The sequence below is a fragment of the Tursiops truncatus genome, chromosome 20 (assembly GCF_011762595.2).
Source record: "Tursiops truncatus isolate mTurTru1 chromosome 20, mTurTru1.mat.Y, whole genome shotgun sequence".
Taxonomy (NCBI): Eukaryota; Metazoa; Chordata; class Mammalia; order Artiodactyla; family Delphinidae; genus Tursiops; species Tursiops truncatus.
The window spans coordinates 57,723,188-57,740,582 of NC_047053.1; the positions used below are offsets into that span (position 1 = coordinate 57,723,188).

Consider the following 17,395-nt stretch of genomic DNA (forward strand, 5'->3'; position numbering starts at 1 on the left):
TGAGTTACGTCAATGCAGAGGAGACAAGTCCTGTTCTGCTAAAATAAGGGGGTTCTAGACTGGTCTGTGGTTCTAGAGCCCAGTTCAACCTTACCTCCTTGCAAGTCCCTCACAAACCCCAGTTGAAGTCATTCCAGACTAAGAAATAAAACACTTAAAAATACTGCAGTGAGAGTGAACCCCAATGTTAACTATGGACTTCGGGTGGTGATATGTCAATGTAGGGTCGTCTGTTGAAACGAATGCCCCATTCTGGTGGAGGACGTTGACAACAGAGACAGCTGTATGTGTGTGGGGACAGGGGGTCTGCATGGGAAAGCCCTGTTCCTTCCACTCAATTTTGCTATGAACCTAAAACTCTTAAAAAGAACCGTTAAAAAGTGTTGTAGAGAGAAGTCTGGTATTACGGACTTGATAAACCCTTGTGTAGAACGTGTGCAGTGTTTAAGCATCAAAACAAGGAAATCTGAAGGGCATCCTGGGTTGTGGGTGTTCAGATAGGGGCTCTTGTTGCCAGGGTAGGAAGGCTTTATGCCCTTAAGAAGTTACAAGGAAAGTTGGATTTCTAGATGATGTTAAAGTCGGCACAAAAGCACTGCAGATTTGAGCTTAACCATCAAACCTTAGGGTTTCGCTTCAAACACTGTTGCATGATTTGTCCCCTACTTTAAGGGAGGCTCTTGGTTCCATAATGCAGATCAGCCTTTATACTACAGTTAAGGTAGTCAGATTTTATCACTGTATGTTGATAGTTGGCATCAGAAAAGGCCATTCCATTTCAGTTCTGAGTTGAATATGGGAAGAAGTTGAAATAAGGAAAGGAAGGAAGACCGGTTGTCAGCTCCCTGTTGGCATGTGCACGGCTGTCGTCTGCATTCTTCCGTGACGCTGGGGCTGTGATGGGCCAGTAACCATCGAAGCTTAGCTTTATTCTGCGGCTGCAGAGGGCGCTTCTCTTCTGGAGACTCCTGTAGAAACTCCTTTCTTCCTTCAGCCCCTCCAGGCCCCCCGCGCTCTCTCCTCTCATACCACCACCTCCTTTCCACGCCACCTGCAGAGGTGGGTGTCCACAGGACCGCCCCTTCCTGGAGCCCTCACTCACTGCCTTGCCTTCAGCTGTCAGCCAAGTGATGCCTCTCAGACTGTCGTCTGCGGTCGTCAGCTGTCCTTTGACCCCCAGCTCTGAAGTTCTCTTGCTGCCTGACACTATATCTTGGTGACCCCCCAGGACGTCATGTGCAACTTGTCGAAAGCCGAGGCCCCTGTTTAAACAACGGCACAGGGAGAAGTCTCTCCTCCTTCAGCTAGCGTAATTCCCGTGAACAGCGGGCCCAGGCTGCGGGTCCCCACGATTCTTTCCTGCCTCTTGGTCTCCTCCGTTCATTTCCACCACCTGCCGGTTCTCCCTTTGTCATTCAGGCTCCTTTAGCTGCAGGTGCAGGCAGCTCGGGTCCAGCTGGCGTTAGCCATATAAAGCATGTATGACACGCGCTTCTGTATCCAGTGTATTAAATTAGATGGGCTGTATGAAGGTACAGGTGTATATGAAGGAAGTGAAAATGTTAAAGGGTGTTCGACGGATCACGGACCTGGAGGGCGAGTGCCACACCGACACTGAGATCTGGTCTCTGTCTGTCTCTTCCCCCTTGGTCTTCTCTGCTCTTTTCACCTCAGGGCTCTCGTCTTGGCTGTAGCATGGCAACACTCTTGGCCTAGATCCTCTGGCTAAGAATGTGGGGGCCACCTCTGGCTCCCCTTCCTTCACACCTCGGGTTCAGTTCCTCAGCTCTTTCTTCAAAGTACATCTCAGTTCCAGCCAGGGAGGAATGCAAATGAGGAAGCATCCGTGGGACTTGGTGACGTTAGAAAGTTGAGAGGACGTTAAAGGTGATTCTTCTGGGGAGGGGCAGAAGGGGGCTGCCTGGTCAGAAATAGGAATATTAGGGGTTTTGACAGGGTCTGTTTGGGAGAACGTGCACAAAGGCATAGGGGCAGCATCAGTGTGCCGGCTGAAGAATGGCATTCCTTATACTATGTGATAAAGCACATTGATTTGATTTGTTTTCATACAACTTTAATGTGTATCACACGAGAAGACTGTTTTCATTTTTACAAATCTGAAACCAATAATTTTCTTTTAACACGCAAATATAATATAAGCTCAGTTTTTCGTTACTTTTCCTACAATGCCGAAAGCAGCTCGCTCGCCTTAGAGAGTTTCATTTCACTGCGTTCCGACGTGACGTTACCTTCCATTAATCCCTTCCAGCTAAGCAAAATTTAATTAAAACCATCTCACATGACGACAGCCATTTATGTATTTAAAAAAAGGAACTCGCAGAAGCTCAGCTACCCATCTTCTGCTCTGAATGAAGTCAAACTATTAAATTTAGTAGGTTCCTTTTTTGAATTCAGGATTCGTTACATAATGGCTTTTACCCCATTAATTTTGGACAACAACGTTTTTATGCATCTGTTCCATGTTACCTGACTGTGAACTGAATTTGAAATGATATGGTCTCAAGACTTGGAGGTGAAAGGGAATTATTGTTTAAAAAGAAATGGAAAATGACACATCAGTATGTATTTTTTCCCCACGATGGGCATGGCGATCTTTGTGAAGTGTGAGCAGGGATGATCCCATTTTGCGTGTAATGAAGTGACAAAGTGTCTCAAGGATTTGGTAGGAAAGCCGGGCTCACAGGGTGAAGGTCCTCGTTTCCATCGCTGGTACTGATGCTGACTGTTCGCATGTGAGATGTGAGAGTCAAAGGAGCGCATCTCTGATCCTACACGACTGTGAGTCCTTGGCCCTGAGACTCAGTTTTCCCTGTGTCCCCAGTGTGATCTGGCATATGGACTGTGTGTAGAATCTTATGAAATGGAAGTAAATACTGCCTTGGTTTTAGAGCTGTGACTCCCCTGTGAACACAAGACAATCATAAATTCACATAAGCAGGACTCTACAGCTGTGCCCCTTGTTTATCGCTTCATAAACGTCAGTCACTCTGGTTTGACGCATTACTTAAATTATATCGTGGTAGACTATACAGAACGTAAAATTTACCATTTTAACCATTTTTTTGTACAGTTCAGTGGCGTTTAGTATAGGCACAAGGTTATACAATCATCACCACTTACCATTTCCAAAATCCTTTATCATTCCAAACAAACTACCCACCCACACCCCGCACAACCTCCGTTCTACTTTACGTCTCTACGAGTTCTAGGGATCTCATACGAGTGGAATCATACGGTATTTGTTCTTTTGCGACTGGCCTGTTGCACTCTGCATAATGTTTTCCAGGTTCACCCACGTTGTAGCAGGTGTCAGAATTTCCGTTTTAAGGCTGAATGATGTTACGTTGTATATAGAGCACATTTTGTTGATCCGTCCACCTCTTGATGGACATCAAGGTTGTTTCCACATTTCACTACTGCAGTAAATCTGTTATGAACACCAGGGCACAAATCTCTGCTTGAGATCCGCTTCCAGTTCTTTTGGTTTTACACCCAAAAGTGGAATTGTTGGATGGTAGGGTAGTTCTATGTTTAATTTCTTGAGCAATAGCTGTACTGTTGTCCACAGGGACTGTACCATTTTACATTCTTACCAGCAGTGGACAAAGGTTCCAGTTTCGTCTCATCCTCACCGTCACCTGGTGCTTTGTTTTCTTCTTTCTTTTAATAATAGCCTTCCTAGTAGGTATGAAGTAGTGACTAATCACCTTTTCTGTGTGTGATCGTGTTGGTGGCAGTTTTAAGGAGGAATTTGCATTGATGAGCAGGAAGCACTGAGTGCAGCTGATTCCTTGTTATGTGGCATCAGTTCACCATCTGCTTTTTTTCTTTTTAAGTAGAGCTCTGTGCGTGAATGGAGGATGGAAGGCGTCCCTGGGCTTCGCATTTGCCCACGATCACTCTAGGAAACATTGTCCAGTGTCACGGGCTCCCAGTGGCCCATCTGTGTGACGATGACGTTTGACACAGAGACAGAGCGCTCAGGTCCACCCCGTGTGGACCAAGACTCGTTAGAGCTGAGCCCGCTCTTAGCAAATTCGTGGGTGGGGGAACAGAGTCAGAAGGGGGTGTTGTTTCTCTGAGTGGATTTCAGCCCACCCTCTACTGGTTTTTGTTCTCTTGAAACTAACAATCGTGATTGAGAACCGCTGTGAACATCAACAGGTCAGCGTCACCACACACACCTCTATTTTTTTGGGGGGGGGGATTTTTTACGAATTCTCGAGCCAAACATAGGTGACTTCTTTGTTCTGTACCTGAAGCACACTTTTGACAGATGGCGAAAACGCGCCTAATTTCCGTTCATTTTACTTCCATAAGTAAGATGAGCGTGCAGTGTGGGTCAGGAGAGTGGGTATTCTCAGTTTTAGAGCCAGGCAGCATTGAGAATCGCTGTCTGTCCAGGCCTGTGGCCTGGATTACTTCTTGTCCTCCGTGTCGTTCGCTTAGTGCCGTGTGTCATCCGTCACTGCCAGCCAGCAGGAGTGCATCACAGAGCATTAGAGGGAAAGCCATTTTATGCTTAGAAAATAATTGAATGAAGATTTACTTTGCGGCTTCAAGCTGCAGGATAGCTTCGTGTTTTCAAACCTCTCATTTGGTTATATAAGCAGAGGTGACCCAAAGTCTTTGAAAATGAAACCCCATTCAGAGTCGTATAGACCAGCCTGGGCTTGCTTCAGCAAAGGCTCCTTGAGGGGCCAGGGGTCCAGCTCCAGGACACAGACCATGGGGTAGGATGCTGCCAGGCCCTGTGTCTCTACTTCTTCCTCCTTTGCCTGCCAAGGTCAAGCACATATGTATGGCAAGCGTCCTGTGTGATCCCCGACCCTCCACGCTCCCCATTCCCTTGCCCCGCAGAACGTGGTGAGATGCAGACTTTCAGAATTCCGAGTAATAAAGGATAGAAACAATAGCACCTAACTGTTAGCCCAAGGAAGTCTGTGCTGACCTGGTGGACCCAGGGCATTCTCTTGTTCTATTCAGTGCTTTCCTCTATCTTCAACTGCACTAGCAAGACGTCGCAAATGTTGGTGTTTTGTTGTCTTACAAAGTAAGAATGACCCACCTTAGTTTAGAACCTGAAGCCAGAGGTCCAGGCCAGCTGTCAGGGATGTCGGAGTGTCTGGCCCTTGCTCCGTGTCCTGGGCAGCCGTTCCAGGCAGTGCTGCTTCCGCCTGGAGTCCGCTCCAGCCCAGCTCCTCTTCCTGGCTGCCCAGTCTCCCCGCAGCTGGGCTGGAGTGAGCCGAGAGGGTGTCTGGCGCTCCCTGTCCTTAATCAGCCCCCATCCCCGGCCTGGGTGCTGGCGTGATCTTTTTCATTAAGTCTGAATCTTGAGTCGTGGAACAGGCCTTGCAGGGTCTTCATCCCCTGGTAACTCTCCTGGGGGAGCCGCTCTCTGGACCCTTCTCCCCCCTCTCCCGTTGGGGGAGTGAGTACAGGCACCTTAGATGTAAGGTGGGGCGAGAGGGGCCGCTGAGGCAGGTTGGGAAGAAGTGATTTTGGAGTGGCTGGGGGTTTTGCTGCCCTTTCGGATTATATCGTGCAGTGAGGGTGCGGTTCTCTTCAGGATAAAATTGGACATGCGATTTAAGGTGTACAATCAATACACGGCCAGCTGGAGAGATGTAATTGCACTGACAGGTAAATGGGGATTGAAAGGACAGGTGCAAACACCGAACTAGCCAAAGGGATCTGATAAAGATGGATTTTCTTAAGTGTCCACCTGAATGACATGGACAAAAAAGAGACGAAAGGCTCGAATGTTTGAGTGATTAAGTAGGGAATCAGAACGCGCCTTTTCCCTTCAAAACACCGTCTCCATAATAAACTGTGATGAGGAAGTAGGGCTCCCGTGGCCCTCTCCCTTTAGCGATTTATCGTCCTAATCCCAGTGAGTGGAAGCTGACTCTGTCTGGGGAGAGCAAGCGGATGGGATTAATCTGAGCCGTCCGCCGCTTTACTATCCATCCTTAGGGAGCAGCGCGATGGGGATGCTTCAGCAACGCCGGGAAAGCCCGCGGCTCTGCAGGCTGTTAGGAGTGAAGTGCTGCCCTTTGCGGTGTCTGGGCCCTGCCCGGGCAGCCAGGGGCTCTTTCCTCGGACCCCAGTGGTGCCCAGTGGGCAGCAGCCCGAGAGAGCCCCTTCCTCAGGTTATCTCTGCTTCTGAAAGGATGCTCCTGTGAGGTCTTGAGTGTTCACCTTCCTGTGGACGGTTCCCTCGCTTGTCCAATTCTGCCTGCTCATGCCGAGCGTGAAGTATTTTTATAAAAGATATACTTTTACAGTGACCTTGTATTATGACCACCTTAAAATAAAGCTGTTTAAAGAGAAAACAGCCATCCTTTATCCTGCTTCCCTGACGTGGTTCACCCCCATCTTCATCCTCCAGGTTTCATATGTACACACCCGCATAGACACACACACATATATTTATGTGTATATATTTATTAAATATACTTAAAAGTATGTTTTTATGGACCCATTTTCCTGGCACCCACGTGCAGAATCTTGGCATCGCCTTCAGCATCTTTTGCTCTCCTGTCCGCCAGTGGACGTGGTAGAGGGAAAGGGCTGTGGGGTCCAGCAAACCTTAGAGTCCTCACTCCATTACATGGGGGAGGGGGACTGCACCTAAGACCCTTTTCTGTCTGCCCCGTTCATCTGTCCTCTGCCACCATCTCTTCTGTCTGCAGACACTGTGCACTTGTAACATGCTAGACGGCAGAGATCAGTACAGCGTTTTCCCTTCCATAAAATGTAGACGTCAGAGCATATTAAGTAGTGTTATGAGGACTCAGTGAGATCATGCAGGTGAAATGACCCATCGGAGTGACACAGAACAGGAGGCTCGACAAATGGTGTCTGTGGTCAGCTGGCAGGTCCCACCAGTTCTTCGATTTCCCTGACGTCTCTTACGGCCACCTCTTACAGACTGAACAGTGCTGGGTGATCACTGTCATCCGCAGACTATACAGTGGGCTTCCGCGGGCCCTTACGGCCTGATCTGTCCAGGGTATTCTTGCCTCAGCACCACTGGCCCTTCAGAAGCCCCGCTTTTGTCTGTTTATCTGGCTCACACCTTTCGGGGCCGCCCGTGCCCCTCACAAATCTCCTGAATGTCTTACTGGCCCCTAAGTGCGCCCTTAGTTTTAGGGTCTTGGCTCTGGGCAAACCTGCCAGCCTCTCCCACCCTCTCCTGGGCCTGACCCTCTTCAGCTGGCTTTATCTACTGACACATGTGCAGGAAGGTGCACTGCTGGTGTCACTTGTGGGAGTAGCCGAGAGCTGGGAACCTGGGAATTTCCAGCCTGCCTTCACTAAAGACTAAGGACTCACCCAGTATTTCTGAGGGAGTATTGTTTTTTAGCGTGCTGTTCAGCAAAGAACAACAGAGTAGTGGGTTATGCCCTTTGGAGCTGAACCGGAAGCTTTTAAGGAAGGGTGACCTCGGTCACTTATTGTTTTTGTATCCTCCATGTTATACTTTTCATAAAAATCTTAGGTTACTTACTAATTCCTGTAACTAATGATTCAGTTACTGATTCATCTTCGGGAATACTCACCAAACCATGCTGAGTTTGGGAAACGCTTTGTGTCGTGGATTTGGTAGATTTGCGGTCCCCTCCCAGCTAGTGCTGAGCAGGCATATACAAGAGGGGTGTGAGGTTGCACCCTAGCTTTTCTTCACTTCAGAGGGCTGTTTTCTGTAGGTTGGGTTTGTGTCTTCAGGAGTTCTTGACGTTCAGAACTCTTCTAAGGAAGTGCTGCACCCACAGTTGGGGATATACACGTATTATTTATAATAAATTATTCTCTTACTAATAGGGTCTAGTGTTTATCAGTGTTTACACACCTCTGTGTTGGTGGAGGAGGGTGCACAGTAATTTACGTGTTGCTTCCTGGTTTATACCTCGGCAGAACTGTCTTACAATCCCTAGCCCTTCCCCTCAACTTTAGAGAAGAGGAACTAAGGTTCAGGTCTCCCGGGGCCCTGTCCGTGCTGGCATCTTGTGGTTCTGTTATATAGGAGTCCAGTCAGTACCAAATGTGGGGACTTCCCTGGTGGCGCAGTGATTAAGAATCCGCCTGCCAATGCAGGGGACACGGGTTCTAGCCCTGGTCCGGGAAGATCCCACATGCCGCAGAGCAACTAAGCCCGCAAGCCACAACTACTGAAGCCCGCGCGCCACAACTGCTGAGCCTGTGAGCCACAACTGCTGAAGCCCACACGCCTGTAGCCCCGTGCTCCACAATGAGAAGCCCACACACCACGACGAAGAGTAGCCCCTGCTCACTGCAACTAGAGAAAGCCCGCGTGCAGCAACGAAGACCCAACACAGCCAAAAATAAATAATAAATAAATAAATTTATTAGAAAAACCCCAAAAACCAAATGTGGCTGAGTCTTGAATGAAATGCCTTCTGATTACTGTTGATGAGATTCTTTCTGTAGTGAAATTAACTTGACTTATGACAGCATGTAGCCCTGTTTGGAAAACAAAGCTTTGTATATTCAGTCTAGACTTCACTAATTTTACTTTTCTTCTCTCTCCACCAGTTTGCTGTTTTGTGGTTCACAAGAGGTGCCATGAATTTGTTACTTTCTCTTGTCCGGGTGCAGATAAAGGACCCGACACTGATGTAAGTAGCCTGGAAACGACTGTTTTATGTTGATGAGGGTGTTTCCGAGTTTGACGTTCTTAACGGCTGAGCTGCTCCTGTCCTGGCACACACTGTTAGTGGGAGGACTTACCAGTTCGTTTCATACGACTTTGGCTTTTACTAATGAATAGATTTACAGTCCTTTTGAACCCTGGCAGGACCATCCCAGGCTCAGAGGAGAATCTCCTGTTAACCTTGTTGGTACTCTTCAGCTCTGGGCGGCACATAGCTAAACCTACCGGATTTATAGTGGTAGCTTTCCCAAACACAAGGCAGTTTATTCTGGAAAATGTTGACACATTTTACAGTGAACATAAATCGCCCTTCAGTTTATTTGTAAGGTCGATTAGCTAGTAGGGCTCTCATGCCTTTGGCCGATGTAACAAACTGTCCCTAGTTGGTTTCATGGGATCCTTGCTGCCTTTCATTAGGTATTATAAATGCTCCTGGTGACTTGAATAATTCAGCGTCTGTTTCCCTGAACAGATGATCTCTCAAACTGCCCACATGTGAATACCTCATCTCTCTGATTTGTGACCTGACTCTGCCTGTCTCTGCTGAGTCTCTCCGTTGCATCCCTTGTTGGCTGAAAAGCGGGGTCGGCAGAGCAGAGTGGGAGTTTGGGGGCGGGGAAAGCACCAGTGCCTAAAATACAACCAGTGGAGGGGAACTTGAGCTGTTACATGGAAAGTCATGTTTTTAACTGAGAAAAAAAATTGCAGGGTAGGCCCGGGAGACTAGGCATTTCTGGATGGCGTGTGCTGCGCCCCTTTGGCCACTAATACTGAAATGATTTGCTCCAAGTGATTCCTACCTTTGTTCTCATTGTTCTCATTGTTCTGGGTGGTTTTTTTGGTTTTTTGGGTTTTGTTTTTTTAAGGCATTCCCAGTGGATCGTCTTGCCTTGAGGGAGATTACAGAGGTAGAAGAAAAGAAGTTAGAGGCCAGGAGAGAGCTCTGAGGAGCCCCATCCTGCAGATCGGGTGGGAGAGGAAGGAAGGGGGCCGGGAGAGGCCAGCAGGTGAGAGGCCAAGTTCACGATTCCCGAAAGGGCCTGTCGGCCAGCTCTGATCGCATCTGTGATCTTACTCTGAATCCTCTGTTGGCTCCTGATATTCCGCGTAGATGGTAACACACACCCAGATTCACACAGGACAGACTTGCTCACCTCGGGGAGCCTTGGTGGATGCCTGTTTATGCCTGTTAACTATCTTCAGCAGCTCCTTTCCCGCTCAGAATTTTTTTTTTAAACATCTTTATTGGACTATAATTGCTTTACAATGGTGTATTAGCTTCTGCTTTATAACAAAGTGAATCAGTTATACATATACATATGTTCCCATATCCCTTCCCTCTTGCGTCTCCCTCCCACCCTCCCTATCCCACCCCTCTAGGTGGTCACAAAGCACCGAGCTGATCTCCCTGTGCTATGCGGCTGCTTCCCACTAGCTATCTATTTTATTTTTGGTAGTGTATATATGTCCATGCCACTCTCTCACTTTGTCACAGCTTACCCTTCCCCCTCCCCATATCCTCAAGTCCATTCTCTAGTAGGTCTGTGTCTTTATTGCCGTCTTACCCCTAGGTTCTTCATGACCTTTATTTTTTTCTTAGATTCCATATATATGTGTTAGCATACGGTATTTGTTTTTCTCTTTCTGACTTACTTCACTCTGTGTGACAGACTCTAGGTCTATCCACCTCACTACAAATAATTCAATTTCGTTTCTTTTTATGGCTGTGTAATATTCCATTGTATACATGTGCCACATCTTCTTTATCCATTCATCCGATGATGGACACTTAGGTTGCTTCCATGTCCTGGCTATTGTAAATAGAGCTGCAATGAACATTTTGGTACATGACTCTTTTTTTTTTTTTTTTTTTTTTTTTTTTTGCGGTACGCGGGCCTCTCACTGTTGTGGCCTCTCCCGTTGTAGAGCACAGGCTCAGCGGCCATGGCTCACGGGCCCAGCCACTCCGCGGCATGTGGGATCTTCCCGGACCGGGGCACGAACCCGTGTCCCCTGCATCGGCAGGCGGACTCTCAACCACTGCGCCACCAGGGAAGCCCACACGACTCTTTCTGAATTATGGTTTTCTCAGGGTATGTGCCCAGTAGTGAGATTGCTGGGTCGTATGGTAGTTCTATTTGTAGTTTTTTAAGGAACCTCCATATTGTTCTCCATAGTGGCTGTATCAATTTACATTCCCACCAGCAGTGCAAGAGTGTTCCCTTTTCTCCACACCCTCTCCAGCATTTATTGTTTCTAGATTTTTTGATGATGGCCATTCTGACCGGTGTGAGATGATATCTCATTGTAGTTTTGATTTGCATTTCTCTAATGATTAATGATGTTGAGCATTCTTTCATGTGTTTGTTGGCAATCTGTATATCTTCTTTGGAGAAATGTCTATTTAGGTCTTCTGCCCATTGACTTTAGACTATACTACAAAGCTACAGTAATCAAGACAGTATGGTACTGGCACAAAAACAGAAATATAGATCAGTGGTACAGGATAGAAAGCCCAAAGATAAACCCACGCACATATGGTCACCTTATCTTTGATAAAGGAGGCAAGAATATACAGTGGAGAAAATACAGCCTCTTCAATAAGTGGTGCTGGGAAAACAGGACAGGTACATGTAAAAGTATGAGATTAGAACACTCCCTAACACCATACACAAAAATAAGATCAGAATGAATTAAAGACCTAAATGTAAGGCCAGAAACTATCAAACTCTTAGAGGAAAACATAGGCAGAACACTCTATGATGTAAATCACAGCAAGATCCTTTTTGACCCACCTCCTAGAGAAATGGAAATAAAAACAAAAATAAACAAATGGGACCTCATGAAACTTAAAAGCTTTTGCACAGCAAAGGAAACCATAAACAAGATGAAAAGACAACCCTCAGAATGGGAGAAAATATTTGCAAATGAAGTAACTGACAAAGGATTAATCTCCAAAATTTACAAGCAGCTCATGCAGCTCAATAACAAAAGAACAAACAACCGGCTCAGAATTTTATCCTGTTTTGGCTGATCGCTGTGGCCACCCTCCTCCCAGCCTGGGGCCAGGTGCAGAGCGTTAGCAAAGAGCGTTTTGCTGTGAAGCGTAACAGAAGGCGCCCCTGTGATCCGCCGAGTCCCCCGAGTTCTGCCCCTGCTCATCTTTGTGTGTGTTGACTTGCCTCACATTTTAATATATTCAAAATTTAAGTTACGAGATGAGCTTTTATTGAGTCTGAGAGAAAAAGAAGTGGGTGAGCTATTAAAAAGGTACAGAATAATGGGCCAGTCCTGCCTGTCTGATCAAAAAGGGTTGTGCATTCTTTTCCACGGGACACTTTTGCCTTTGGGTCCTTGGCATCCAGAGACTGTGATTGTGGCTTTCTGGAGCCAGGGTGTGCGATGTGACTTCCGTCTGTGTGTGGGACGGATTTACTTATTGAACAAACCTGCAAGCTTCCCAGACTGAACTCACCAGGAAAGTAGTTGGAAGAGCATGAAGGTATCAGGACATAAAGCTGAGCTGAGGATGGGGAATACATTTTAAAATCATGGGATTATAGAGCTGGAAGGGGTATTAGAGATTTTTCTAGGTTAACTTTATTTTTTAGATGTGGAGACTGAGGCATATTAAAGAAAGAAAATGAAACGAGCTGGGGCAGTGTCCTGATGCCCTGGAATACCTGGTAGGTTTGTGGCTGATTCTTTCCAGGGTGTCGGTTGTGAAGGGAAGGAGAGAGGGGTCCCTGGCCTGGGCCTGTGGTCAGCGGAGCACGTTGACAACCTGCTACGTGGTTTCATCATTGAAAGTTCTGTTCAGATGTTTAGAAGAGCGCTGATGGGGATGAAAAAGACCAGGTCAAAGGATGGAAGGATCAGGAACAGGGAAATCTAATTTAAAACTACCCCAAGCGTTTGTTCCCTGAAAATTAAAGAAATTCAAGCTTTTTTCAAACGCAGTGTCTGTGCACTGGGCTCAGCGGACCCCAGAGCATCCACGGGGGGGCGAAGGAAGCCACAAATCTTGTGAAATCCACAGAGACTGTACCTGCTTTGCCATCTTCAAGAGGAAAGGAACGGAAAATAATGAAAAATAACCTAGTGGTACCCGGATTACAGGAACCAGATGCGAAGGGAGATAAACATTCTTTTGCGGCTTCCCTGGTGGCGCAGTGGTTGGGAGTCCGCCTGCCGATGAAGGGGACACGGGTTCGTGCCCCGGTCCGGGAAGATCCCACATGCCGCGGATCGCCTGGGCCTCTGAGCCATGGCCGCTGGGCCTGCGCGTCCGGAGCCTGTGCTCCGCAACGGGAGAGGCCACAGCAGTGAGAAGCCCACGTACCGCAAAAAAGGAAAAACAAACAAACAAAACATTCTTTTGAGCAGACATAGTCTTCACGTCTCAAGGAGCAGTCTGGTGGGAAGGATGCAGAAGTGCAAGGAACCTTGAGAAGAGGCTTCTGGGTTCAGTGGAAGGACCCTCCCCCCCCACCCCCCCAAAACCCCTCAGGCCATTCTCCCAGCCTCCCCACCCCCTCTGGACAAGCAGTGTTCTCTGGCCAGAAATTCCCTCCCAGCATATCTACACACAAAAGCCATGATTTTTGAGACTTTAAGCGCAAGCCCGTGCACCCGAGGGGAAAAGAGGGAAGCCTTTCAAATACGCTGGCGAGAGGTTGGCTGGTTCGCTCGCTGATGCTGCGGGTCCCCAGAGCCCGGCCTCACAGCTGGGTGCGGGCATGCGGAGCCGCGGCCGGGCTCAGGACGAGCAGCGCACGCCTCACCTCACATCGCGAGGGCGCTTTGAGTTGGTGCAGAATTGCGGCCTGCAGGTGTGCACCCTCAGAATGCAGCTCGGGGCCGTGTCCAGCACCCCTGCCCTGCGTCCAGGATTTTGTGAGAGGGTCCGCGTTTAGAAATAGCTCTTCTCGCCCTCCCCGCGCCCAAATTAAGACTGGAGCCAGGCCACGGCAGGTGGAGGGGGGAGTGTCACCTCGTTTGGCTTGGGGGCAGCGAGCCCTGTGACTTCGTTCTTCCGAAGGGACCAGAGCGCCCTTCTTCCTTCCGCTGCCGCTGGCCACCTGCCTTGATGGTTGTCCCGTCCCTGCTCTGCCCGGGCTGCGGTGAGGCCGGCCGGGCTGGGTTTGAGGGGGCCGGCTTGTCCTCAGGCCCCTTCCCTGCACTTTTAAAATTTTCAGCTCGAAGACTTTGTCCTTCAGTCTGGAGCCCCTCCCTGTCCTTAGGACAACCTCTGTCCCTCGAGAATTGTGTCTCCTTGTGAATCCCCTCCTGCCAGAGGGAACACGAGGTACCTGGGTTTCCAGGGTGTGTGCACATGCTTCTGTGCGTGTGTATTAGCACTTTAAATCCTTGTTTTCCATACGTTGTTTTCTCTGCGCCTTCAGTGAGAAAAGCCACGAAGCGTCACTTTTAGAGAGAGACTCACACCAGTCTCAGTCCTGCTGTGAAAGACCATGTCCGGACTCACCCCGTCAATCTGTAAAAGTGTAGGGAGAGAAGAGTCTTACGTGATGTGTTTAAGATGACACAAGTGCTCAACAGCTCTTTAAACGTAATCCTTGGGAGGTTTGCCCTGTGTGCTGGGTATGTGGATATTGGAGAAGGTGGAGGGGGGTCTCTTGAAAGGCTTCAAGCCCTGGAGGTCATCAGCTCCCCAGAGTTTGGTCTGCATTTAGCGTAGTCTCCCTGCCTTTATTCACCTGACGCATCCTCACCGGCCGGTGCCCCTGGCCTGTCCGGGGAGAAACGATTCCTGAAGGGCTTTGCTCTTCTTGTATCTGAGCCGTCCAATTGAGTCGAATTCAGGGGATTTAAAAACAACCTCCGGGGTCATTACTGAAGCTTCCCGGGTTGGGGGGAGCCTCCTCCGTGCAGGTGGCATCGGGAGGTGGCTGCAGCCGCCTGCATGTTTGCAAGAGTACAAGTGAGGAGATGAACCAGCTTGTTACAGGGCAGGGAAGCCTGCTTCTGATCTGGGTGCCCCTTCACGTCTGTGAAGCCCGTGAAACCGAGCCATCTGAAGAAGCTGAGCGCATCGACCATAAATGACTGACTCACAGCCAAAAATGGGACCCAGTGCACAGCTTGCCGCAGAGCTGGAGCAGCCTCCGGAGGGAGCTGGACCCCGTGGGCAGCCGTGTGTCCCGAGAACTGAGCTGCCTGCTTTGCCTTTTGACAGCCTGCGAATTCTCTTGTTCTCAAGTTCTTCTCAGTGTCGTAGAAACTGAGCAGAGGAAAAAAGACTGCTAAGTTGTTTAAATTTCAGCCTTTCCAAGCTGCATTTATAACAAAACTAGAAACATGTAAAATAAATCTAGAAATAAATTTACTTAGTGGATCTTCTGTTTTCTGCAAGTGTGCTTTTACATGTAATAGGGAAATAGGACCATTGTGTGAGAAAAACCCTGTTATACCCCAGACATTTTTTACATTCCTGAACCAACAAAATGTGATTTGTAAAAGGTGCAGGCACTAAAAAGTGGCATTTAAAATTCAGCAGAGGTACTTCCCAGGTGGCGCAGTGGTTAAGAATCCACCTGCCAATGCAGGGGACACGGGTTCGAGCCCTGGTCCAGGAAGATCCCACATGCTGCGGAGCAACGATGCCTGTGCGCCACAAGTACTGAGCCTGCGCTCTAGAGCCCGTGAGCCACAACTGCTGACCCCGTGTGCTCTAGGGCCTGTGAGCCACAACTACTGAGCCCACACGCCACAACTACTGAAGCCTGTGTGCTCTAGGGCCCGTGCTCCACAACAAGAGAAGCCACTGCAACAAAGAGCAGCCCCTGCTCGCCGCAACCAGAGAAAGCCCCATGCGCAGCAATGGAGACCCAACACGGTGAAAAATTTTTAAGAAAAAAAGAAAAAGAAAAGAAAGTAAGGAGAAAGATTTCCCTCCCTTTCAAAAAAAATAAATGAATAAAATTCAGCAGAGTGAGGTAAAGAGAGTCTCAGAGAAGGAACTGGGAGCCCTGCCCTGCCGAGTCACCGAAAACCTTTCTAGGTCGTGGTTTTCTTACTCATCAATAGGGAGATTGAACTTGGTGATCTTTACAGTTGTCTTCAGCACTAAATAATATTCTGTCACCTAAATGTTTATCGAGGGCTTCAAGCTGTGAAGATAAAAAGGTGATGGACAGGTCCTGCCCTCCCAGTGCATCCTCTCTGGTGAAAAGGATGCAGATCCTCACGCTGTAAGGTTGCATGTGACGGCTGCCATCAGTGGGGGAAGAAACAAGCTCTTGTTGAGTTTGAGTGGAGGGGAGAGTGCATCTCATGGGAGAATGAGGGAAGGCTTCCTGAAGGTGGTGACATTTTAAAGATTTATTTCCATTTTTTTTTCAAAATGTTCTTTTAAAAACAAGTAGACCAGTATTTTTCTGTTTCTCCTGCTGGCTTAAGGGAGTTCATCCCTCACCAAATGCTGCTACTCAGTGGTGTGTAAACTCAGGTGACACATCCTTGCAAGGGGACCCGTTAAAAGAGCACAGGCCAGGGCTGCCCTGGTGGCGCAGTGGTTGAGAGTTTGCCTGCCGATGCAGGGGACGCGGGTTCGTGCCCCGGTCCGGGAAGATCCCACATGCCGCGGAGCGGCTGGGCCCGTGAGCCATGGCCGCTGAGCCTGCGCGTCCGGAGCCTGTGCTCCGCAACGGGAGAGGCCACAACAGTGAGAGGCCCGTGTACAGCAAAAAAAAAAATAATAAAAATAAAAAAATAAAAGAGCACAGGCCAGAGAGACCCGCCATGTTCTGCAGATCCTGGTGAGATCCCCCCAGGTGAACCTCTGAGTGGAAGCCTCGCTGGTCCTGAAACCCCGCTCTGCACTCCTCACGTGCCATGCTGCCACGGGAAACCTGGAAAAGAAGTTATTTCGGGGAAGCAAACCCAACCCCAAGCTCCCGTGCTAATTCTGTGCTTCCGTGGGTGGGTTATTTTATGTACCAGATTCACAGTCACAGAAGTGTTTCCTACAAGGGAAGGGACTCCGGCTACTTTTGCACCAAATTAATTTAGCTGAGAATTAAAAATAGCCTCCAACACTTGCATCCCCACCTGCAGTTCTGATGCGCTCCGGGGGCCGTGGAGGGTGGGGCGTCCGTCCTCTTGATGCGCCAGTGAGAAGAGGGGGTGTGTGTGGTGTGAAAATAGAGAAGGTGCCCTGTGCGGGAACCAGGGGGCCAGGACCTGTTCTTGAGAGGGTCACCCCGGGGGCTTTTCAGCTTAATCCAATGGCTGAAGTTGCCACTGCGCGAATGTCTTTGGAACTCTGTGCTCAGAATGGCACATATGGCCAGCAGCTCATTCTTTTCAGAATCTCTCCTCTTGCCTGTCCCCCCGTCAGCCTTTGAGAGTGTGGTGTGATTGTTTAGGGGAAGCAGCCAAAAGCCCAGTGGAGCCAGCTCTGAAAAAGGGGTGTGGTTAAGGTGGGTGGTACCATTTTTGGTCAGAAAGGGGGTGAGATGATAAGGTAGACAGTGATTTTCTTGGGAAAATTATAAACTGTCTCTGACATCAGACTTGAAAAGCGACGTTTGTGCCTGAAGCATGGGAAAGCACGTAGGAATCGTTGCGTAGCTTCTCACGGACACTTTTAGTTAATACCCATATTCTAGAAAACTGTTGTCTACCTCGACGGTCATGCCTACACAGTGCATTCTTCATGGGGCCGTCCTCTGT

The 17,395-nt window shown here is 48.6% G+C and overlaps 1 protein-coding gene across 6 annotated transcripts in view; it reads left to right on the plus strand.

The window, feature by feature from the left end:
- The window catches only part of PRKCA (protein kinase C alpha), a 363,722-nt gene that overhangs the window by 141,720 nt on the left and 204,607 nt on the right, over positions 1-17,395 (plus strand). For all 6 annotated transcript variants that reach the window (XM_073797022.1, XM_073797020.1, XM_019938642.3 and 3 more), the window contains one exon: positions 8,581-8,663. In XM_073797022.1, coding sequence (XP_073653123.1) covers positions 8,581-8,663 — 83 coding nt within the window. The remainder of the gene's footprint in view (positions 1-8,580; positions 8,664-17,395) is intronic.